The sequence below is a fragment of the Epargyreus clarus genome, unplaced genomic scaffold, assembly GCF_041222505.1.
Source record: "Epargyreus clarus isolate Ecla_fem2 unplaced genomic scaffold, WU_Ecla_fem_2.2 ptg000006l, whole genome shotgun sequence".
Lineage (NCBI taxonomy): Eukaryota > Metazoa > Arthropoda > Insecta > Lepidoptera > Hesperiidae > Epargyreus > Epargyreus clarus.
The window spans coordinates 10,506,876-10,534,167 of record NW_027332214.1 but is presented as its reverse complement, the minus strand read 5'-3'; the positions used below and the strand labels follow the sequence as shown (position 1 = coordinate 10,534,167).

General features: G+C 34.5%; 1 protein-coding gene across 1 annotated transcript; it reads right to left on the bottom strand.

Annotated features, from left to right (window-relative positions):
* Positions 1–712: 712 nt before the first annotated feature.
* LOC140742941 (uncharacterized) lies at positions 713–26,238 on the bottom strand. Its single transcript, XM_073074024.1, has 7 exons — positions 25,326–26,238; positions 20,128–20,247; positions 17,436–17,516; positions 4,245–4,384; positions 3,586–3,702; positions 1,940–2,001; positions 713–1,354 (listed from the first exon to the last, which is right to left on the bottom strand). Exons 1-7 carry the CDS (start codon positions 26,199–26,201, stop codon positions 1,329–1,331), a joined length of 1,422 nt encoding a protein of 473 aa, XP_072930125.1. The 5' UTR covers positions 26,202–26,238; the 3' UTR covers positions 713–1,328.
* Positions 26,239–27,292: the final 1,054 nt, after the last annotated feature.

The window sequence follows — 27,292 nt, the reverse complement described above, 5'->3', positions numbered from 1 at the left end:
TTTACCTTGTTGTTGCCTTGTAAAATTGATTATTAATTTCAATATAATTTTACCTCATGATCGTGTTAACACTTCATTTAGGTCCCCAATCCAAAAAGTTTGGGAACCAGTTTACAGAATAGTTACAAAAATGCCTTAACAGAAATCCAACTAATAGGAAATACTGTTCATAAAAATATAAACTACCACAATCTCTTATGACATTACACAATTTGAAAAGGTCCATGTTTCACTCGTCTAAGTTGCTGTCAGAGTGCAAAGTCAGCCATTTAACTAATTGGCTACTTAACTGTTTTTTTTATATTGCAAATATCGAAAAATTATTATTTTTTATTTATCAGTTGCATTTTTGGAGAGTTGAAGATATAAATTTGACTTTCGCACTCTGACAGCATCCCAATTAGTTTACAATTTGTCTACCTACCCTACCTTACGTTGAGAACTCATGGAGCGTTTTTCTTCCGCCTCCATCGCGGATTTGGAACCGTAAATTCGTAAAATATTAAAATGTAGATAAATGACAGTTGCAATTTTCACAGCACGATTATTCCGTTGTCCATGGTATATGTACGCGATTGTTTGCTGTTTTAGTTATAACAGTGGGCAAATTGTTATAGTGGGCAATAATGATATCTTTTCGTTCAATCGATTGCAACCGCATTCCGTCGTGTTTGCGGGCGTTTCCATAACCGTGGCGGCTACATAACCGCATAAAGCTGCGGCCTCATGCATTTCGAAATAAAAAAGCTATCCCGCATTCGCACGTAGAGACGGAAGAAAAACGTCCCCTGTGTTCTCGCTTTCAGATTGACGCTGTAATCAGGCGGCAAAGCTCACTAAGTCGACAACGGCGGGGGCTTAAAGCTGTGTCGTCGCACTGCATGCACAGAATAGATTGAATCTATTATTTTGACAAAAACTAGCGTTCTTAACGTACTGTGACATGGCACGTGTGGCGCCTCTAGTGGCAAAAAGCGTAACCCCCCGCCATTGCAAAGTAAGGTCTAATGCCTCATTTAGATTATCGGCGAACAATCCGCCTAATAAATTGCCAAACACTGACGAATATCACGCATAATTCTCGGATTATCTGATAACACAAACATCACGCGGAGTTAGGGTGAGTATTCGTGACAAATTCGTTATGTACATATTCGCGCCTATTCGTGTGTGTTCGGCGTACATCTAAATGTCGCAGTGGTACTTATAGTACGATTATCGAACGTTTGGATACGGGACTAAGTGTAGTTGGACGTCACCTTTTCAAGGCTACCGTGTTGGCGGGGAGTGGCAGTGCGGCGCCGCGGGAACGTCGCGTCCCGGCGGCACTAGCTCGACGACGGTTGGACCCTTTCTGGAACGAAAATTGGTTTTAAATTTCTGATCGTAGGGAAATTTGAATGTTGAATTGAATATCCATATCAATTCAATATCTGATATAATACGATAGGATAAAGGATACATCATGATACGGTATTTATTAATTTATTTTACCACGCCAAGAGCTTAACAAACAAAACTTAAATAGCTTTTATGTGTATGGAAGCCAATTATAAGCCTGCATAATTTACACACAAGACATGCCGTATTTATTTATACATAGTCATATCAGATAGAAAATAGAAGACAAAAGTCGTGCTTTATGATTTATTGTATGTAATAAACTTATGAATTTAAAAGTCTACCTAATAACAGCAGTGTTAGGCGCTGCTGTGTTCCGGTTTGAAGGGTGTGGTAAGGGAGACAGACTTTTCCGAGGCGTCCCAGCTTAGTTCTCAGGAGTAGCGGTGCATTTGTGGCCGACCTCAGGTAGGAATATCTAATCCTATCTGGGGTTGATTACAGATGTCCATGGGCAGTAGCCACTTACCATCAGGTGGACTGCATGCTCGTCTGCTACTCTTATATTATAAAAAAAAAGTATTGAATGGATACGTACTGAAATTTCGACGGGCCTCTTCCCTTTCCTTGGCGTCGAAGTACCATAGCGTGATGGCGTATCTGAAAATAGATTATTTTATATTAAATATCTATATAGACACAAAATAAAATATTATTTATAAAGAAATTGCTACTATTTTAATGTTGGTGTAAACATATTTTTCTTAATAGAAGTATGGACTTGAACTTTCATAGCTTTGTATCTAAGAAACTTTATGATTGTTATTATAATTAAACACTACTATGATAAGGCAGAATAAATGAGGCGGAGCATAGCCTACCTTATAATAATTGGTTATTGCACATAAACATGCGTAATCAATCATAAGCGATTGTGATATCACCTGATGCCGACAACAATCATATTTCTTACTTCTTATATTATACAGGGTGAATTTTTAAAACGGGCCTTCAGGGCCAAATCCGAAACTATAAGGATTAGCGAAAAATGTTGAAAGGAGTTACGAGGCCGATTTTGATAAAAACTAAAACTGCATCATTAGTTTTTTAAAATATTTTTTTCCTTAGCCGGGAATCGAACGAGTTCATTTTGAAAAAAATAACACCTATATATTATTCCACTATCTGATAGTGTCGCTTATAAGGATCAAATTCTGGGAAGTAATGTTATGTGACAAATTAAAGTAAAAGGATTTTTTTTAAGAAAATACGTATTTTTCCATACATTGGCATACTAATCCTTAAGGATTATACATAACAAATGATTTATGTATAATTCTTTAGAAACAGACATAAGTCATACCATTGAAGAATTTGTTGGTTAATCAACTTATTATTCGATGTTATGACTATGACATACGGCTTAGTATGAGAAAGTAATAGTTTGGCAAATAAGTTATCGCCGTTTTAATTCCAACGTTAAGTATGATTTTCTATATCTCTTTTTTTAGTAATCACTCGGATTTGACTCTAAAAAGTAATTCTCGCAAATTGTCAACTTTACATCATTATTAAACGAAACTCCGCCCATAGCAAGTAAATCTATTTTAATGGTCCTAAAAATAACCTTAGTTAAGTCGGACATAAAAATATAAATTATTGGGAAACAAAACGTCCATTTCGAATGATTAGAAACATTGAGCCAAAAAAAAAATGTTAATACACGAAATGTTTAAATTAATGAATGGCGGGAACTTAACTGCCAAATTAATATGAAAAAATATGTATTTTCTTAAAATTGAGGCTTTTCCTTTAGTTTTTCATTTATCATTACTTTCCAGATTTTGATCCTTATAAGCAACACTATCAGATAGTGGAATAATATAGAGGGTGCATATTTTTTCAAAATGAACTCGTTCGATTCCCGGCTAGGGAAAAAGTTATTTTAAAAAAGTAATGATGCAGTTTCAGTTTTTATCAAAATCGGCCTCGTAACTCCTTTCAGCATTTTTCGCTAATCCTTATAGTTTCGGATTTGGCCCTGAAGGCCCGTTTAAAAAATTCACCCTGTATATATATATTATGGCCGCTGAGAGAATGAATTCCTGACAGGTCGTGTCAGTCTGAACTATGTAACTTTGGAGTGGCGTCGAATATACCATGAATACTTGTCTATCGTTTATTTACCGTACAAACAAAAAATATCCTAATTCCACATTATAAATTAAGGGTCTCTAAACTCACCTGGTAGCGTAAGCAGGTTGAACTTCATGCGGGTTCCGCCGGTCGGACCAGAAGAACAGCATTCTGTCGAAAATTGGCTCAATATCGGCCACCTTGTCCGTGCCTTCCGGGAATACCCTGGAAACAATTTAGATTCTAATGAGTCTAGGAATAAGTTCCTCTTAGTTTTAGTTAGTCTTGAAGTAGTGGCAAAGGTATATACACCTTACTACTATGATAGTTCATAGACCAATATGATATTGTTTTAGAAGTATCAGAAGATATGTAACTATCTCTAGATAGCATGGGAGTTCTACGTAAGGTCGGTCGCATATGCATATGCATTGCCGCACCCGAGGGTAAAGTTTATTATTAATCCTATCAGAGATCGGCTACAAGCGTTACTAATCCTTAAGTTCAAAGACTTCGTAAAGGTTTACCCACCACCCTTATAACCATTTTTAAATAAGAACACGGCAGCGTTTAATACTGTTACGGTACGGTATAGGGCATAAATAGGTGTAGCAGTGGTGCCTTAAGGTATAGAATAAAACTCTTACGACGAAATGACGAACTATAATGACCCCTTCCTCCCCCGCCAACTCATGGATGATACTTAGATACGGACAAATTTGTGTGTATGTGTTACATAAAAAAAAATAAACAATTAAATACTGTACCTGAGCAGCCCACCGTGCCTATCCTTATCCCAATCGAGATTCAGGTAGTAGATGGCGGTGATGCACCTGCCGTCCTTGTTGGGGTTGTCCACGTGCTTCACGTAGTGCGTGCCGGAGCCGGGGTAGCACGCCACCATTGCCTGGAACGTACCACCGATAAGTCACACACAAGTTCATATAACACTATGGAGAATATAACTTTTTTGAACTATAGCGCATGTTGCATGCTTGTATATTTTTAACACGCTTTTATTAGCTTGGGTTGTATGTATGTAGGTATGTATATAACTAAGTAACCAATGACATTGTAAGTAACGGAATCTTTGAACCCGAGTTCTATCCACTTTGAACGTTCAGATTAATTCAAAATTTTGAAGAATTATCAAAAACCGAAGACAATACACAATTTTAATAATTTTGTACCATTGTCCTTCTCAACATTCTCAGGATTAACGATTTTCGAGGTGAGATTGTTCGAGCGCCTTAGAGAAAGCTCATCGCAAAGTTACTAGATTGCAACAATTATTGCTTTTTAGTTCTGTCATACCGTGTTTTTTAGTTTTTATAAATTATATTTATTTAAAATAACGAATTGATTCACAAGTTTACAGGTTTTACCAAAGAGCTTGAGGTTTTCACTTTGTCAACGGGGATGGTGCTACCCGCAGTAAAACTATAGTGATATGAAAAACATAGTAAACATAACACTTTATTAGAGATTAAATCGAGATCCAATCATTGATTGAGTTTATTATCAGAACGATCATAGGGCCCGGTTCTACAGGTAAAATTTACCCAACAGATAACTGTAATTTAACAGGAAGACAAATAAATAAATAAACGGCTCATAAAAAATATTAAAAAATATATAGGTTCCTTTTGTCACTAATAAGTCAAAGCCCAAAAGTGAGACATATTATTATCAGTAAATTATTTAAATAGGTAAAGTTTATTACCGGTTCTTACTATAAAACGCAAACAATTTCTAATGACGTAAAACACATTATTAGGCGAACAAAACAAATAGATTTAGATGGAAATTTATTAGTTCCTGCGTTATCATAGTAATTTATTACCAAATAATTATAATCTTATACTAGTTACATATGCGCTGTTATTTTTTTTTATTTAAGAATTTATTATATATGTAAACAATAAGTACGTATAAAGACGAAAGGTCTATGTATAAATGTGTCGGTAGGTGTGCAGATTTTAAATTTTCGGACTAAACTAAAATATAATATCAAAATTGTTCTTAGGGTAAATGGAGCCTGTATTCTCTGTAAAATCATCTTCAATCTCTGCTTATAAATCGTCAACCATTTCCTAGTGCCACTTCTGACCACCAGTGGTCTGCGGACCATGTCTTTAGAAACTGCTTAGAAGCTGCTTTAGATAATACATTTTCCAACTGTCCAAAATAACCTTCTGACAGTCATTAGTATTCATTTTTCTAGTTAAACTTCTAGGCAAAAATTGGCTAAAACTGATTATTAATAACGGCCATTACTCATCTACATAAGGTACGTATTTACAAACTTTCAACCCACTGTTTTGCACTTGCTCTTTAGTCACTCAATGTACCTAAATGTTTCAATTCCATACATGACTCAAAAGTTGCATTTAGTAGATAGTACAGTGCAATTGCACAATATGAATAGGGCTTTTAATGCACAGTTTTCCTCATAGCCATGAGCGCATTTACTATTTGCACATCTCGAGTGTTGGCCGTAAAAGTATAACGCAGTTGCAATGGGTATTTCCCCGAAGCATTAGTTACTTTGTATTACTTTACGAATGTTTGTATTCGACCGAATGCCTTATTCTTCGTTGCAGTAAAACACATTTTCCTCCATTATCCACACTTCATAGATTACAATTATATTCGTGATAAGGATAAAAATATTTGTAGTGTTCTAGAAACTATTTAGAGTGCGATTGCGATTTCTTGGTTATGATAACAGAACTGTAATGCTTCATTTAGATTATCAGCAAACAATGAAAGTTCTGAATGACTTGCCAAACAATTTGGACACGGATACCACGAAGAGACGTGTTTATATATTCGTCGCTATTCAGAAGCGATGGATCGATGGATCAACGTAAATAAACTATGTGGGGCTCGATGATCGGCTTTTAATAATTCTTTGATTCGCGCCACAGAAACCACGCAGAGAAAGGAAAATGATTGTGCCGAGTATGGTAATCTTCGCGTCTAGTCACCTTGACTCTGGGTGTAAATATATGGATGCATCACCACGAGGCCCTCTTTCTGCAGTAGTGTTAATAACTATAGCGTTAAGTGCCGCTTTGTTTTGGTTTGAAGGATATATAAAGGGAGAGACAGCGATAAGAGGCGTCTAAAGTTACTCCACAGGAATAGCGATGCCTCCATGGCCGATCTCAGGTAGGACTATAATCCTATCTGGAATTGATTATACATTTCTATGGGCGGAAATGGCAATTATTCATCAAGACTGCATGATCGCTTGCAACTTACTTTTAACAAAAAAAGAAACATCAACTTTACAAGCTGTCGCAGTTTCGGACCAAACTTTTAACCATAATTTAGAAGTCGTCATATACATTTATATTTCTACATCAACAACATAACATCTTTCTCGACCTTGATCTATTAATAAATATATCAGTGACACCTATTTTTACGTTGTTAATTATTTATCAGTGAAATGTAGAATCCATATTGTGTCGTGCGGATGCCACAAAAATAAATTCAACACAAAAAAGAAATATGGCGAACATCCTATTTTATAAACGAAACCCACATATTTGCGCTAATTTTTTTTTGTGAATTTGATGAGTTTTATGAATGAATCTCGATTTTAATTTAATGTTATTTATTTTAGTGTTTCATTTAAACGGTTCCAAATAAATACGTTTAAAATTCATTATTAAAATAGTTTGTTTTTAATGTCTCTTCCGATTTTTGACAAGCCTTAACAAATCGTTACGAATTCCAACGTACGAAAAGTCAGTTTTTAACAGACCAAGGGAATTTGAAACAAAGATTGGCGACGCGTGTTCACGCGCTTGTAAAGGTTTAAAGTTTGTGGCAAGTACCAAACGTATGGACGAGGCAAAAAGCGGCATCCTATTTTCCGCATCGATTTGATTTTACGGAACACTTTACATATTAAACACCTTATAAATTAAAAGAGCCTGTCAGAGAAGAGATTCAAATAGACGATACAATTATGAAAGTACTTGAAAATAAACCGGTTACTTACCGGTTTAGTACCAAAGTAACCTCTTGAACAATTACCGGTAATTACCGGTTCAGTGCCATGTGCGCGACCCTCCGTAGTGTGACGTAATACGTGCGACGTCTCACGCACGTCACGCAATTCGTTTAGATATTTATTTCTAACACACACTCACTTTCGATACATGATTTTCAGAATTAGTGAAGACTGGAAAGTTACAGGGTAGATATGAAAACTTTTGTTTAAATGATTAGAATCGAAGGCTGAGGTTGGGATAAGTTAGGAATTTCTTTGGTAAAATATCTTAAAATCTCATATTTTTCCAACCAATATACCAATTTATAAAGAAAATTATTCGTTTTTAAATAAAACTGTTTCTTTATAATACAAAAAGTCGACATCAGATACCAAAATTACTTAGAAGTTAATTCTCAACAATCACATCCCTATTAAAAATTGAAAATTATTGAGCACAAGTCATAATGAGTTCAGTATTACCCTAGGGCGGAATGAGGGCACGTACATCCCGTACGGTGCTCACCCACGTGTGATTTTTTATCTTGTTTATTCTAGAAATTTTATTGGCAGAATACCAAAAATAAGTTTAGCACAATGTAATGTAGTGTACTCAAAACATGCGAAAAATAAAATCTCATTCCAATAAATACAGATCCGAAAAAGAAAGCTAAATGCATCACTGATGCCCGTGATTAATAATCAAAATTTGACAATTATTGCCTAGAAAAAATGGCAAAGTTTATTATTGGCATATTAGCCAGTGTAGGCAAAAATTGGCTACGATTGATTATATATAATAACGGGCATTAGTCTTCACTGATCAGTTTGGTTTAAAATCTAATCCGAAATAGTGACCGTACCACCAAACAGGTCTTAAATAATAATAATAATTTAGCAGTCTATGTATTTATATGCAATCAGCACATCATACAATAATAGTAAAGTAAGAGTAGTACGAAATGTATTATCTCACAGCCAAAAATGGCGTGTATACATTTCCGTTTTCGGCGCCACGTGCGTGACCCTTCGCGGTATGTAGAGCGAAACGTGCAAGGGCTCACGTGCTCACTGTAGGGATGCCAGAGCTTGGAAACATTTTTTTGAAATATAGTTTTTGATATTTACTTTCAAGTATACTTATTGATTTAGATTATGAAATTTGTTTTGCACACTTATATCCAGAGGATATATAATATATTATATATATTTTTGTATTATTTATTATTAAGAATTATTAAAAAACTGTATTGACATTGCTTAATTATTTAGTAGTTACTATATAAAAGGGCAAACTTAATGCCTGGTGGAATTCTCTGCTAGCCATCCTTGGGTGGTCGCAGAAAATTTTCAAAATATCGAAAATAATCTCCAATCGCAAATTGCATTCAAAACCAAACATCTGCTTTGCATTTTCGTTCTATAGAAAGCCTTTGAACTGTGCCGCTTACAGAATCACTGAATCATTACGCCACGGCTGTATGAAGCATATACAACTGCCGATTAGCCCATTGGAAAAATTATATTATTACTCCATTGTTTCAAGTGTGACAAAAGCAATATTACTTCAGTCAACGCGTTCTTAGTAAATAACTACCTAATTATTATACCTAAAGGTATTGTTCATAATGTCGTTTAACGGTTCTAACACTTAAGTGTAACTCTTAAGTGTTATTTGTTCTGAACTACTAACGACGTGTAACAAATCTTGCTATTCTAATGCATAGATGTTTCACAAGGTTAAGTTAAAACATACCTACTGTAAGATTTTTAAAAGAAATTGTAGCCGTAAACGAATACGCAGTTCGCCTGATGGTAAGTGGTCATTGTCGTTTGTGGTTGCATATAGTCAACTCCAAATTAGGGTTGGAGTTGACTACAGGTGTGTTACCACTGAGGATTAAGTTGCAGTATTGATCTCAATCTAGATCTTTTCTAGATTTAGTGATTTTTAAAGTGAAAATTTATGATCATGATTACATTTGATTTATTTTTATTTTAACATTTGTAGGTACATGGCTCGAAATTAAATAGTAATGCGAAAAAGATGCTTCCCGACTCCAATGCCTCAAGCGACCAGACAGTTAAAGATATTTTCTGTATAAACAAAATGTAAATTTTAAATAATTTTTCAAATAAATGTCTCGTTCGTACTCCCATCGTCGGCGCGAGAGGTCGAAATACCCTAATGAATGACTCTAATGCAATAGATAAACATTGAACGGTTACTTCCGACACCTTATTCACGCTCGAACGTAGGAAGAGAGTCAATGCCATCGCAGGAATAGCGAGGCACAAAAACTTTGAAGTGTGACTTTCGAGAAGGGCGCGTTGATTGGAAAAACTACTCAAGGCGTCCGGCCTCTAACAAACTCGTACTACCATGTTAACACGTTATTAAACAGGATATTCTTATTACGTTGTGTGCTCTCTTGAGAACTAGTGTGGATACCCTACACACTTTACACAGTAACATAATGGATGCACTAAAAATATTTTTGGAAGTAATTAATTGTTGGTACACCTTCTCAACTATTTTATATAATTACGTTGCATATTTTGTAAAAAATGGAAACATTTATGGCTTACTTACGCTTAAGCACTATGGAGCATTGGAAAAGAACAACCTTTCTATCCAATAAAATAAACATCATCGTGTCGTTTTTAAAATCATGACGTTACCGTTATGTTGCATGTTCAAACAAGCAATAGCCATAGTGGATTGGCTTCCATCATCCATACTGAGGCAGCATGTTGGAATATGCTGCCTTGGGTCCGTCACTTGGTGGGGAGACCTACAACATTGGTACAATTTGCAGCTTATGTCGACATAGCACGCTATGGTTGCAGGCAGTAACCCAAATATCATTCAGTTATGATGTCTGCCGGCGTTGCGTCACCGAATCAGGGTCATGTGTAGGGTCGCCTGGAGTTATCCAGCTCAGCAGAGCAAGGCTCTCACTGCAATCGCTTCCGGAGACCATTGGTTACACAACTCTACAAGACCTATACAAGTACATGGATTGGTACTAGGTACAACTGGAACGTTTCTAGGTTAACCGTGACTTTCTTGCTTAAAATTAAACTCAGTTTTTACTTTTGGACCATTAGCCAAAATATAATTAACTATTTGCACGCGAGATTGCGCGCATATTTTCGTTTTTTGTAGTGACATTTTGACCAAACAAATTCTACCACATTCCGGGATTTTAAGTATCCTATGTTATTCTCACATGCCACGGATATAACATGACTTCCAAATATAGCGGCCGAATATAATGATAAGAATATGAAAGCGGAACGAACAAACATGCTTTCACATTTACAATATTAAATATATACCAGATATACCATCATTATGGTATCGAACACGTTGGAATTATCATACTTATACCATAAATTATACTAGCACACAAAAGAGCAAAGAAATAATCGACAACGAACAGTCATTTTGATGATTCACACAATAGCAATCTTATGAGGTCGAGACATTATGGTGGTCATTTGCACGGTACTTCCCTAGGAGCGCTATGAACTTTTAGTAATGTTGAAGAATAGTCTCATGTAATCGTTGGATAAATAATTTGAATACATTATTAGAATTATATGTATTTGTGTTATTTGTGCCTTGGATTTTATGGATTGAAGTAGTAGAAAGCACAGAAACATAATATTTTTTTATAAAGAAGTATAGTTTTTCTAGCGACATAAATTTTAAAAATCGATGAGATATCATCAGATGCTATTAGATAACATGATTGAAAATGAGCAGGTTTTGTTTTCGCAGGTTCGACTTCGCAGGTAGGCTTGACCTAACAGGCAAACATAACCTGAGGGAATACTCGTAAAATAAATATATAAGTAGAATAGAATATGTTTTCCATATTTTATCTATGTGTTACGTCTAAACAGTAATAAAATCCAAGGAATATAGTATTTATTTTCCTATAATTATCAGATCACGAAAGACAATATTGGCCAAGGATATCTGTAAATAGGTTATTAAGCGAAGCCGAACTGAGCAAACTAATTATAGCTTTGCGATCCGTATATCCGTCTGTTTGGCAGGTAAACAAAGAGAATGATCTGAAATTTACATTGCTAATGTCAATTTGGCATTTAGCTGTGGACTGGGTAAGCATGAACCTTTATGTATGTATTGATGTCCCTTTATGTATACGATGCGATCAAATTTGGTATTCCCGGAACGCTATGACATAGGGCTCTTCAAAAAAGGTGCAAAAAGAGCTCTCCTTCTTCAAGCCGGCGATGCATTGGCTTGACTACTTTCCATCAGGTAGCACGTCTGCTTTATCGTTGAATATAAAAAAAATACAATCGAAGAAAATCCATAAACATTGCTTTTTTTGTTTATTGTTTTTATCCGATTACGGAGCGTAATGTCCCATTCTTTGGCACACCCTGCAGCTCAAACGTCTTGACGAATTTTTAATTGCCATTATATTTTTTTTTGGTCATTGCCGTTGCATCTTAATTTCCTGTCAAATTTCAAATCTGTAGGCAAAAATTGGTTAAGATTGATTATTGCTAACGGGCGTTATAGGTTGATAGTTTTGTAAGTGACTCAATTTTAAAAGCACGGTACCATGGGTTTCGCAAGATTGAGTCATCCGGAATGAATGTATGGCGTCTCGTCTTAAATATTTATTTGTATCTGATATATTTGAAGTGAAGTCATATCACACGATAAACGCACTCACTATATCTGTCAGCATTTCTCTGATAACAATGCCATTATTTATAACGATTAATCTATGAAGTTCTGCGTTTATTAATTATGTTTTTGATAGGTCTAATACGAAATTCCGACAATTGCTGAATACTGTGATGCTTGATGCCTTCTTAGGAAATGCATAGATTTTCCCTGCGCTAAATGGTAGCTTCAGAACAACAAGACACAACAAAGACGGCAATTGCAAGTAACTTTGTACGAAATTCCGATTGGTAAATATTATGATGCATCAAGCCTTCTTAGGAAATGCATAGATTTTCCCTGCGCTAAATGGTACATTTATTATCTACATACGTAATATATCGCGGGTTTTTCGGCGGTACACTTGAACTTCAGAACAACAAGGCACAACAAAGACGGATTACAAGTTAATTTGTTTATTAATAATTGAACACCTCAAGTCATAAACTGGACACGTACTCGAATTAATTCATTATATTTATGGTCAGATTATCACATGGAAACGTGATAAGACGTGTGAATTGAGACGCATATTTTTGCAATGAAATAAATTAAATACTTGTCCATTTACAAACAAAAAATATTCAATAAGTTAAGAAATTTCGACAATGAGAAGATCTTAACGGAAAAAACAAAGCTGTAGGTTATCTACAATATTGTGACCTCGAAGGATAGTCCGAATTTGAGTAGGTATCTACTGAAGCAAATATTTTATTATGAGTAATTGAAAAAAGAGGAGTTTGTGTTTTTGTAGTTGAAACTATTATTGAATTTATAATATTACATTGAAATAATATTAAGTGATTGTTTATACAAGCAAAATTCATTTTAGAGTTTATAACTATAAAATGAATTGTGCTTCGACGTCATTGCAATGATATCTTAAAAAAACCTTATAATTATTTTATAACACTAGAAATATCATGCAAATATCCATAATTTATAATTTTATAATCCTTACAAATAGCTGCGGTTTTCATTTTCTACGTAGAATATATTAATAACACGAGTTAATAAATAGAGCGGGTTCAAAATAAATGGTACACAAAGAACAAATACGTAACATAACAACGTTTCGTAGAGATACGTTTCATACTGTATGAATATTAATAATAAATTATTAATATTACATCCTCTAATGTATGAATCATACATTAGAGGATGTAATATTAATAATTTTGGCTGTACACCAAGACATCGAGGCGGGTCAATGTATAGTGGTTACGTAAAGTTTGTAAACAGAAGGGGCGCGGGCGGCGTGGGACCGCGCGTTACGACCACCGCGTGTGTTTACGTAGGTAAAGCTGTGGTTATACTCTGGGGATTTATTGTTTTATTTTTAGATTTATTATTTACTATTCCAAATTTTCCGGATAGGTGTATAATTATATTTTTAATGTTGTTCGTTTTTATTACAATTTGTTATTTCCAATTAATTTAAATAATTAATTTATTTGTTTCGTTATTACTATTTTTTTACATTATATAAGAGTAATATGACATTGGATAACCTGTAATAGGACTATTATTAAGTAGTTATAGTAGTTATAGTAGAATATTAAGAATTACCGTGTATAGTTTCCTCGTTCACGCAATGTTTTGATACGACTTCTATTATTTTTACATTGCCTTATTATTAACATATTATTATGTGTTCGGCGTTTTTTAAACAAAACCGATACATAAATCAATGGTATTTTAGATAAAACTGAATTAATAAATCCAATGGTAAGTACTTTTGATAAACCTGAATTAATAAATCTACTCCGATCCATAGTTAGTACTCGTAGATTCATATCCCTTCAAATACTGTATTATAACAATTGCCTAACTTAGCTGCTACGTTTAAGCAGCGTTATTCCAAGACGCATACTAAAAACAGACACCCAACACGACCGTTACAGTCCTGAAAGAGTTCCACGTTTGTTGTCAAAACAATGAGTAATGTTTACGCTTGGCATGTACGTAACGCTACGGTGCCGGCTTTAGCCCCCCGCGCGCCTTGCCTGGCGTTCCATGCCGCCGATCACGTACGCAAAGCGAGCAGGGCGCATGCGCCGCGCGGGCGAAGGGTAATACACACTTGGCGGTTAAAACCCTCGGTGTTCTCACTGATTGACAAATAATGACAAAATAACTCAACGGTAATGTGAAAGATGATAGTAGAAGAAGCTACAAAACAAATTAGTAATATAAATAGTGGTTTACTTTAAAGATTTATACAAGCATCTTCTATTACATCAAACATTTCCAGTTGTTAATTATAGCATAAGGCAAAAAAGGCCAACAAATATTGAAGTATCTAGTAAAATGGGTAGAGTCAAAAGTGATTAGGAAGTTAAAAATCTACTGGAAAACCCTGTCGCTAATCTACGTATTTTTATATTCAAAATTTTTGTAACAAATATATAGTGTTGATGGGCCGAAAATGCTATAATATTTATAAATAAACACCCGATACTAAGTGGTCACTAAACTTTACGTAAGTTATGAAATTGATAATTATTATTAGCATAATAATATTAATAATGCATTTTAGTATTATTACGCGTACATACAATATTATTGTATTACACACTATTACGCATGATATATACCTAGTACCTACATGATTCAGGGAAGCCGCATGTAGGTTACAGAAAAATATAGTATATACTTCGACGTCCTTTATTATTTGTTAATAATTAATCGATCTAATTTATTGCCTATCAAAGACCGAATATTAACAATTTATGCCTACTAGAAATTTACCGATTTTTTTTCGACCGTTTGGAGTTAACAATGGCATAGATTGTTAATTAATAAAGAGCGTATAGTATGATTGTATCTTCCACGACACGTATGTTTCCGCCTTTATTTACAATTTTATCACACCGATCCTAACCGCGCGATACCCATTACCACTGATAACATTGTGTATGTGTGTACTAGAATAGATTTCTGACGCTACGATCCATTCTTGCTGGCGTTCGCTTCGCTACGGCTACGGATGTCGACGTTTCCACATTGATAACACATCGCGAGTTTACTTATAAATTAGCATAATGGCTGGTGCAAACTATTTTTTATAAATTAGTAAATAATATGAATATTTATGTAGTTCAGTGTAAATAACTTTTATTCATAAAGCTTAGTATTTATTTACGTATTTCAGGTTTCCTGTTTTTATGGTGCAATATGCCTATTTAGATCGAACGCGATTATTTTTATCGTTTACTTTAAAAATAATACACGTATATAAAAATGTAATTTAATGAAAACAATTACATTATCAACGTGTATTTATGACATTATCTTACGAAATGTTTCTTTTTATTAATTTATATAGGATCGACAACGGAAAATACCTTTTAAATGCACTTATAAATATAACACATCTTTACCCATCTCAATGCATTATGATCATCCGGCCAGAGCTTTCCAACCAATATCAAAATTTAAGGAAAAAAGTAAAAAAAGGTGAACTATGGAAAAAAATATATTTACTTATTTAGCTTTTTTATATTTTTTATTGACGGTACTTATGTAAAATATACATAACAAATCCCACAAATGAATGAGAGGAGTAAACAAACAATTTCTCTCACGAGGCCTCTCTTGCAGGATACGAGACACGTCGGTATGCGACACGGAAGAAAGTGTTGTGGCCTACATTGTGGCAAACCTGATCAATAAAAATCGCGAACTTGGGCGTGTAGGCCGTTTGTGACGAGTAGTATAGTGGGGATGGCTATTTGAACGTGTTTGTAACTAACTAACATTAACATAGTTAACTAAGCAGAATAAAATTAACACAAGAGACTTAGAAAGAAATATGTGCTTTCCAAAGTCGTGATGGTATGTAGAAGTATTGTAATTAACATAATAACAATACATGTTAAAAACTTTTGGAAACAAGCTTTTCAGTAACGTCATTTTGTTTATCGTATATTATTTTTAAGAAATATCCGTTCATTCGATACCCATATCCATCATAGGAGTGGTTAAAAATAATTTTATTTAAAATTATATTTAGTGAAGTTTCCATTTAAACATTAATTTTAGACGTTAAGACTTCTTCTATTTGATTTGATGGAAATTAACTAAATTAATAAAAGAAGAAATTATGAAAACCCACTACCAAAACCCTATAATACCATTGGATGTAAAGCCCGCTCCACAATCTCGCGAGAAAAGCACGATTCTCGCAAGATTCTCGCGAGAATGTGGAACGGGCTTTATAAAAAATTAGACTTGACAAACATTTTTTTAGGATTAATTTCCTGTTACACGATATGCTCTGTTGGGAGTTCTATATTGTATTTTGTACTTTGTTTTGGTCTGTAGAGCTTACACATTATATGATTCATCTGAAACAGCTGTGCAATCTGTGGCTTCCGGTTTAAAAAATGCAGTGTAATCACAGCTTTAAGGCTTCGTGTCATATTACTTATACATAGTTTAACGCAGCTGTTGACAGGATATAAAATGTAACCCTGATTTGAACATACGAGATTTTTATGTCGTATCACTATCATAAGGTGTAACAGTAAACATTTTGAAGTTATAATGGGATTATAAACTTATAATATCTTGGTATCGTAGAAAGACTCAAGAATGGGATTAGTTGAAAAACTCGCGATATTTCTTGTAATAATAATTTGAATATATGCTGACGTCGTTACGTACTTAAACTTAAACCTTCTACCATAACTACCTACGTAGCTTTTCCTTTTAACTTTAGATTTTTCCTATACCTAACTACCGTACCTAAAAGAAAATATTTTGTTCTAAATTTTCTTCCTATTGTTTATGTGCCAAGAATTAATATAGCGATGAGCTAGTCTTCGTTACTTTTGTAAAAGTAATTTTCTTTTCTTCTGTAAGAATTATTAAATTTCTTTTTTTTTGTATAAGAAAATTAAAAACAAACAAAATTAATGACCGCATTCATTACACTATGTTACCGAGTAGAATATTATATTACCAGCCTTCACAACATAATATCTTATATATGAAATTCTCGTGTCACAATGTTAGTTACCGTCCTCCTCCGAAACGGCTTTACCGATTTTCACCAAATTTTATATGCATATTCAGTAGGTCTGAGAATCGGCTATTATCTATTTTTCATAGCCCTAATTGATAAGGGTTGTTCACCCTTAATATTTTTTATTTATATGGCAACACAACGTTTGCCGGGTCAGCTAGTAATACATATTATTTTAACTTAAAATTAAATTAATTAATGTTAATTACCTTCGTCCTCCCATTGATGATGTAATTCCCCATCTTCCCGTTGTTCGCCATTTTGTTCGCCTTCAGTATTATATTGTCAACCTGGAATACAAACGGTTTAATAGCATTTTAATTGTGATCTTGATATGTAATGTACACGATCATTAAAATGTGGAAATATTCCGTATTAAAGTACTGCGTACGATTTGACAAAATTTTAAGTACTTATGCCTTCTTAGTCTTATATCATAATTATATCATTATATGTTTTTCGAGACGATATGAGCGACTGCCTGTTTATTTGTAAGGAGGACTTACTTTTTAAATATTAAGTAATTTTAAGAATCAAACAGGTAAGGTTAAAAATCATATCAAAGGATTTTTTATTAGGGGAGACGAGCCATTGCCAAGGAATTAACTAATATCACAGATTGTATTTGTGCACTTTTTGAAGACTCCTTTGTCGTATTCCGGAAATACTTTTGTAGGAAGTTTATCCCAAATCTTGCGTATGCGCAATTTGATAATTTTGTTTCATACATTACTTTTTAAATATTAAGCTATTGTTTATTTTTAAACAACTGAATCGAATCCGTGTTTAAGCCGTTAAAGCGTTACTTTAATTTCTAAATACCAGTTTCTACGGTATTTGCGAAACCCATACTCGACCTTCAAATACCTATATCAGGCAGTTATCCTATCGAACTACGCACCTTTACGAATGTAGATGGATGGCGCCACTCTGTCCATATCAAATCATTATCAGTACAACAGTTAACGCCGATAGTGTTATCAGTCTGGCATTTTGTTAGCCTACATGCCGTGCAAAAACTTAATTGGGACACCAATCTTATTGTTGTGCGGTTAGGGCCTCAGAGTAATTAAAAGGTTAGATCGAGCCTACTCTGGTAAGAACAATAGGCACAGGTCAGAACAGCATGAGTATACTGTGTAAGATGCATTTATATCTACAGATATGTAACGTGTCAGGCAAAACATATCAAATAACTAGCCCCGAATAATAGACCCGGCAAACGTTGTGTTGCCATATAAATAAAAAATGTTAAGGGTGAACAACCCTTATCACTTAGGGGTATGAAAAATAGATAGTAGCCGATTCTCAGACCTACTGAATATGCATATAAAATTTGGTGAAAATCGGTAAAGTCGTTTCGGAGGAGTACGGTAACTAACATTGTGACACAAGAATTTTATATAAACAATGTGTATGAAAGTATTTCTATATTCCGTAACGCCACCGCGCAGACAAGCGTTGTGCCTGTCACGACATTGTATAGAAAATATGATTTGGTTTGACACGACACTTTAAAATCTGTAGATATAAATGGGGCGATACACGACTAACAGTCTTAATGCAATTTAAGTGGAGTGACGTAGCGAATTTAGTAGATCTATAATATCGTAATTTCAGTGAAATGTAGTGTGATAACTAGTAGTATCTCCGACTAAAGCAGTATTAAACAGCTAAACCACATCTGCCCATCATTCATACTAATGTGTTGGCAAGACACTCTATGTTAATTATTACTCTAAGGTAGAACCATTGGCTTATTGCGGTAGGAGGAAGAAAACAATGCACGATCACTTCAAACTGGTTGGCCGTCATGTGTATGAATTAATGTTTTCAAAACACATTTAGAAAGTTGTTGGTACACGTGAAGACGCAGGTTAACGTTATGTAATGTGTTTCGCAGATTCAGATTAATGGTCACGGGTCAAAAAGTGATGTCTAAATCTGGAGTGTTGTTTTCTAACTAGTTAAATCCGAGTGGTGAAAATAGCTTCTCAATCGACGGATCCAAAGTTAAGATCCAATCTCTGATTTATCAATGTTATATGCATGTTAGAAATTGACATAGAGGAAATCCACACGTCCGAAAGTACTTTTAAAAAGTTCTCAAAAGTCTGCGAAGTGTACCAATTTGCACTTGACCAGTCTCCCGCCTATGGAGTAAGCCCTTCTCGCTCTGAGTGGAGCCCCATGTGCATAATAATGCTACATTTTAAATGAAAATAAAAAGATCTTCGACTGTTATGATGATGGGCGTAAGCATAAACTATAAACAATTCAATTAAACTTGCCCCAAATTGTAATCCTGAAAGCTCCGCGATAACTACACATTGGTCTGTATGAAATCAATTGGTATTTTGAGTGCCATTCAGACGGATTCTGTATAAGGTATTAAAACGTCATGGGGTCATGGTTAGTAACAGGATGAAAATCAGAAAATTGTATACTTATGACGTGTTATTAGGAGTTTATTTACATATATTGTATGTTAAAAACCACCGTGTGACGCAAATATCGTCATAAAATTATGCAGTATCAGGATGAAATGTATTTCAATATATTAAGAGATGAATAATACGCTAATGTGCTTCTTCATCTTCCACTTAAATTAATTATCACATCACCATGTGTGATTCTTATTAGCATTGCTAGCCTAACATAGCCGCGCTATTACTTCCACTAAGTTGGATTGACTCAATAAGCTAATCACACCCTAATAATCGCTATACTGCTAAGGCAGAAGTAGGTAGCGATTACCGCTTTCAAATGGTTCTTGAAGCAATGATGATGGTAATGGTTAAAATCTCCAGTATATCCTTAATTGTTCGATGTTATACGAATTCAACGTTTAACACTGCTTTTATTAGATAGAAATCACTATCTTGACATTGGTCAACTTACTTGACTAATTAGTTGTCCAATGTGGTAGCAGTGCTTCTCCTTGCCGTCGATCCACGTTATCCTGTCGCTCCTCACGGTCTGCGCTTCCGTGCTGCCTGGATTTGATACTAGTTGACCTGCCTGATTGGGAAATATTATTAGACCACGTGCCTTAGAGTTTGCTGCAGCATATTTATAAGGTACATCCAGCACTAAAGAACTGTTACAGTGTAATAGAATTAATGTTGGTTATTGGTTAGGTGTGAAGCAACTTGTACAAGGGCACTTTTCCAGTTGCGCGTGTTTACGCCCGCACGCGCGTCCCGCCCGCACGCATGCCACTTGCATCCTATTGTTTTTTTTATTTTATTTATAATATAAGTGTAGCAGACGAGCATGCAGTCCACCTCGTGGTAAGTGGCTACTGCCCATGGACATCTGTAATCAACCCCAGATAGGATTAGATATTCCTACCTGAGGTCGGCCACAGATGCGCCGCTACCCCTGAGGACTAAGCTGGAACGCCTCGGAAGACTAAGTCTCCCTTACCACACCCTTCAAACCGGAACACAGCAGCGCCTAACACTGCTGTTATTAAGTAGAAATAGGTGTGGCGGTGGTGCCGCCGGAGGCGAACCAAGGGCTCTACCACCTTCAAAATTGTATCATGCACACACGCATACGGGTCGCGAAGGCACTTTGGCGAGGTTATTCATATGTGCGTGTGGCACGCGCGTGCGGGTGTAGCAACGCGCGACAGGAAAAGCGCCCTTAGGATATGTGATAGCGGAGGGTAATGTTTTTCAATGACGGAATGACATTACGGATTTTAATATAATTATGACGTGTCGTTGGACTCGTTTAAATTGTGAAAGTGATATAGGCGTTCAGTTAATTATTTTTAAGCAGTCAGTTTTTTTTTTGTTGTCATAACAATTACTAGTGTTTTCACGTCAATAAACATAAGCTAATAAAAAGATTATTGCTTTGAATTCACAAATAATTAAACCTTACTATTTGTACAATTTCCGTCTATTTGTCAGTTCACTTTACGACCGTTTCAGCCGCTACAGAGTAACGTAACAATATGTTACGTGTGTAATCACTGTTTATATAGTTAATTAGCTTCTAACCGCATATCAACAATGTTCTAATGACATTGTGAAATCGTGACTTTGCTCACGTGAGGAATAAGTTGAAAAGTCACGTGCTCTTCAAACAAGTGACTGAAGTTATATTTTATTAACGTCCGTTTTTAGTTATTATTATTATGATTATTTTATAATATAGAAGTAGCAGACGAGCATGCAGTCCACCTGATGGTAAGCGGCTACTGCCGCCCCTGGACAACTGTAATCAACCCCAGATAGGATTAGATATTCCTACCTGAAGTCGGCCACCGATGTGCCGCTACCCTTGAGGACCAGGCTGGAACGCCTCTGAAAAGTATGTCTCCCTTACCACACCGGAAGACTTCAAAACGGAACACAACAGCGCCTAACACTGCTGTTATTAGGTAGAAATAGGTGGGGCGGTGGTGCCGCCGGAGTCGAACCACAAAGGGTTCTACCACCTTCAATTAACAACCTATACAATATTTGCCTGCCAAAGATAGAAATTTCATTATGTCTATTATACCGACTATATACATAATCATTACTAGTCTATGCCGATAATACCTGTCGTATTGTCAAATTTGGAACTTCGGTAGCCAAAACATTGGCTAAATGCATTTTCAATAACGGAAATAAGTTCACACAACATAGCAACAAGCCACTATAGTTACAATTTACTAAGTTTATTTTTGCAGTTAAATATTAATAATACTCCAGACTCGTGTACCTACTATGTAATGTGCATAAAGAGAAATTATTTTTATTCGACTTCTTTAGTATCTTGGCACCATAACAAAAAAGGAACAGCTGCATAACATAATGTAAGTTGAATATATTTGCTTACTTAAATAAATAACATAATTGTCTTTTTATTGTGAAAAGAGATAAAATTACGACGACTAATTGAGTTACGATATTAATATTATTAAAAAATTGCGACAAATTAATATAACGTAAAATTAATCCCGAATCCAAAACGTAATAGCTTTTGGCCGTATATTAGTTTTTTCTTAGACGTTGTTAAGTGCTTATTTCTCTTCTCTATCGCTCTGTTTATAACAATTAACTTTCTAATAACACCACTTATATTCCCACGTGTGTAGAAATTTATAATTTGGTATAATAATAATATCATTATGTGAATAGCCTAGATATATTTGCCGTAAAAACCTGTTTACCCGCTTGCGGAAGGAAGTGCGAAGTGTACTCACACTTCCTCTATGGCTCACACGACTTACGGAGGATCAATCCCCTTCGAAATAAACCGCTATTATTATAGCTTAGTTTTGTATAGAATTTTAGGCGTTCAAACGCCCTCCGAAATGAGTTCATACGCATACGTTGCGTAAGTATCTATAGACGTAGGTTGACGAAAAATTAAGTCGTCAAGATTTTCGAACCTCTACGAAAGCAAGCCATACAAAGGGCTGTACTTCAAGTCACACATTTTCTCGTTTAAGTCCACAAACTCGTAACGCATATTCTTAAACTGGAACAATCGCCCAAGCAGCTGAGATATGTCATTGTTCTATTCATTAAGGGCGACCGGCTGACAATGAAACTGTACAGGAAGTGACATTGACTCAATTGTGATGCCCCGCTCTTGTTTTCACAACCAAGTGCAAGTGAGAATAATAAGAATGAAAACTTGCAAGGAAATCAAAGTCTTCAAGATGGTTTTAAAAACTATGGTGGTAATTGATTCTCCAATTGAAAAATCAGAGATTTTTGTAGTTTATATAGTAATTACATAGTTTATGTACAATATTTTAGTACTAGCAGTAATTAGTAGTAGTTATGATATGAAATTTTATGTTAAATTTAAAAATATGTATTAAAATGTTTGAAAATAAAAATTATCAATGCTTTACCTATGCATTGTAAATAAAAATATATTTATAAAACACAGATTTAAATAATAATTTTTATCCTAATTAGATCATATTATTATATTTTTTAATAGAAACTTTTTATCAGATTACATGCACTTGCATGTAATCTGATAATTGTTTGTTATATATTTACCATAAAAATTATTAAGTTGGACGTGTTATATTATATCAGAGTAATGGGATAAAGTAGCTTTAATATTATTTTTTTAAGTTTTTAAAAATAGTTTTAATAATTTGGCGGACATTGGATTTGTTGTACACACAATCCTATAGTCCTATGTATATTATATACCTAAACAAAATATATAAGTTATGAGCAAATTATACTCAAGAAGTTTATAATAGAGATATAATTAATAAATAAAGCTATAAGCATAAAACATAGATAACACTAATGATAATTAAATAAAATGTGTCATAAAAAGTAATAGCCTACATTCAAATGTGCCACATTATGATTTAATTGTAAAATAATTATAACATAGAAATTAAGCAAACTATTTTTATAGTGTTTATAAAGACAATTTATATTATGTTGAACTGTTTACCATCATTCTTGTTGGGGTTTATATCAAAATACTATACTATAATTATTATTATAATTTATTTATTGTACTTTAATTAATAGTTATGGTACGAACCAATTACCTTAATTACAAACAACACAGTCATACATCTCGCTCACAGTATCTCAGGCACACTTACAATAGTTTTCGATTCCACCGCAAACAAATTGCAATCAGAGTTTGTATCCGGCATAGCGTTACGAGTAGTGTGAAATAAAAATACCTGTTCCCTATAGTAATACAAAATATATGGGTATGATCTATGAAAAATAAATTATTCTCAATTTGTTTTCAGCTGAAAACTTAGTTTTTTTAATAATACACATAAGAATTAAATATTGAACCAGGTAGAACCCTATGCAATTCACCTGTGGAGGCACATATACTAGACTCGCTGTGTTTTGGTTTGAGTGCGAGGTAATATAGTAACTTCTACATGAAGTGTACCACCTTAATCCTCAAGAGTAACAATGCATATATGGCCAACCCCTTGGTAGAGGTTTTAATGTTATCCGGAGTTGATTACAGAGAACCATGTGTGACAACTTACTGTTTAGTGGTAACTATTCAAGTTTAAAATACAGTTCTGGCTTGCAGTGTTTGTGTATGTATGTCTCGTTTGTATACAAACTGGAAATTGTATGAAGTGTGAGCATGGAAAGCACCAATTCAGCATTACAATTAAACAATAGCGCCACAACTCAAAGGCCACTTGCACATTTGTTAGATCACACTTATGTAAGTGCATTGAGCAACTATGCAAGGTTTCTGGGCGATGTGGTTCACACATTGCAACATGCAAACAGGAAGATTCTAGTTTTGTGTACAATTGTTTTGATTGTTAATGTTATTCTATTATCTTGTACTTAAAGTACCTTTTTGTTAAAGATTTTTAGGTATTTAAGGCATTCAAATTCAAAAATTTTATGGCAGACTAGTAGTGAAAGTTACCATTATAGAATGATCAGTCCTAATATTACTCGCAGGAGATGTAATGTGGGTGTAATATCTATATCTGCTCTGTGTGTGTGATATATCAAACATATATCACACACAGAGCAGAGACTGGGAGAAAAAAAGCATAAAAAAAACATGTTATTTTTATAGAAATAGATATTTAAAAATGTGATAATTTTAAAATAATTGTTAAATTGCATTAACATAATTGTAAAACTGAATAAAGTTATCACATGTGGTCCTATATCATGATATGAGACACTACATATCATTCAAATAATATGCAAAATATGTTTTTTATATATATTCAGTAGTAGTTTTACAACTTTTACATCTATTTCGGTCTAATAGTCACTCAACATAATTATATGTGGACAGGTTCTTCTATTTCAATTTAATATTGAATTGTTTATTTCATTTCTTTTTCTTTTATTTGCATTTGTATTCCATGTTTTATAATATAAATGTAATGTTTACTTTGGACTACTTTGTTGCTGTGTAAACAAGGCTATAAATAAATGTATGTACTTATAAAATACACTTTACAGATAACAAAGTTGTCTAATCCTTTCATTATTTTTGAGTGTAAGTAAAAATATTATTTTGGATTTTTTCTGGTAATTTAAACTTCAGTAATTATTTAGGAAAATCAAATTCTTATCTATCAATATTAATAATACTGTACTTACTGTGAAAATACCCGATCTATACATTTCCAGCACTTCTTTTAACACTAACAGTCCTCGTTCCTTGCCGAGGAAATTGTTCAACACACACACACCATACTGTGTCATGTCCTGTATCACCCGTTGGCAGATATCGTAGCTGGGGTCGGCCGGGTCCATGCAGTAGCTGTTCAGTACATTGTTGAAGGGAGCCACGCTGCCCCGGACCGAAGCCTCCGGGTACTCTCTTGTTCGCATCTCTTCTGTATTATACCCTGGTATTGCTAGCATTTTATCTCTATTCACAGCTTTAAGGACATTGGACGCACCCGCCGCCGCGAAGTCCAATGTACTCAACTGCTGCGCTGACTCGCTAAGAATCTCCTGCTCCGACGACCCCTCGTGTACTATGGCACTCTCCTTCGTCAAGTCCCTATTCGTATACACGACACTAGATATAACACTCTCTTTCAATGTCTGATCGGTTTCACTAGGTTCCACATTGGACCCGCTGACGACACTTTGAGCAACGTTCTCGGTTTGCGAGGTATTAATATCACTAGCTACGACCCTACCCTCTTTTTTGACGTTTTTCCTCTTGGATTTCTTTGATTGTTTCTTCTCACCCTCCTGTTTCAAATCCGTAGTAATCTCTGTCGGTTTAATAATAAGTTTTTCTTTGTCACTCTTTGAATCCTCCGCGTTAGGAGACGGATGATCCACTTTATCCGTTTGCGATCCTTGTTTTTGTAACTTGGGTGCGCAATCACTTTTATGTCTTCTCCAATCTTGTCGTTGATGTTCTGTGTTACAATAATAAACGTTGAGGCAACGACCGCATCTCCGATGTGTTTGCTGATTGCAAACGGCGCAACAAGCTAGTACGCCTTCTAAATTCATTCTGAAATAACTTCTTTCTAAGGCCGGCCCCTGCGACTGTCACTTTGAAATGTCAATGTTCAGTTTTCAGTTTTCTTGGAATAGCAGTTATTCTGATTCCAGGTATTTTGCCAATAGAGGCTCTTATATTCGGATATTCAGAAAAACTTTAATTACTATATATTTGGATAAAGAATAATTAAATAATTTGAGGATTTTTATTATATAACCGTTGTTGCATAAGTTAGTGATCCTGAAACTAAACTTTTAAAGATATTGATGGTTCATAGAGCTATCGTAGTTTCCGATAGGTGACGCTGTAATCGTGTCACTTAATACTCTTAGTAAAAGTTTTCTATCGAATACTCGATCAATCGAATCGAGAGATCGTTCTCCGTAGATTGTACATTACAATGATCACCAGTTGTTAACCAACCTTAGATCACCAGTGACGCTTCATATGAATTTGATTATTGTTTGATCATTATTAAGTGTATTTTAAGTGTAATTTCATAAAATTAGACACCAGAAACCCTTCGTGCATTGGAATCGTGCATTAGAGTAGGTTTGTCCGAATGAATCGAACTGTAGAAAATTATTCGTTGATTTATAGAATAATTATATTTCATTTCATGAAAAAATAATGCATATACTTTGATTTATAGGTATCATTCAAAAACATGTTGTAAAAAATTATTTATTCAGTTTAAGTAAACGTCATACATTTTTAATTAAGATAATTTAGTATTTTCTTACAATAATAGATTTTTCAAAAAGGTAAATATAACTGGGGAAATAAAGAATCTTTCAATAAATCTACTTAATAACATATAATAAAATATGATCTAGACGATAAATTGTGAAGACATTTTTATATATGTGATTATCAAATTTGTAGAGCACATAAGTAGTTTTACAATATTTACAATTTCGTGACGTGTGAGAAGATTGCGTATTGTATCGATTTTGATGATATAGTAAGACCTCATATTGTTGAAAATAGACTAGATTAGTTCTACATCGAGTCATGTCTCAGTAAATAAACAGTTAAGCAACTGGTCTCTAATTTTTAATGTGAGAACAAGACTCGACGACAGGAACTAAAGAGCGTA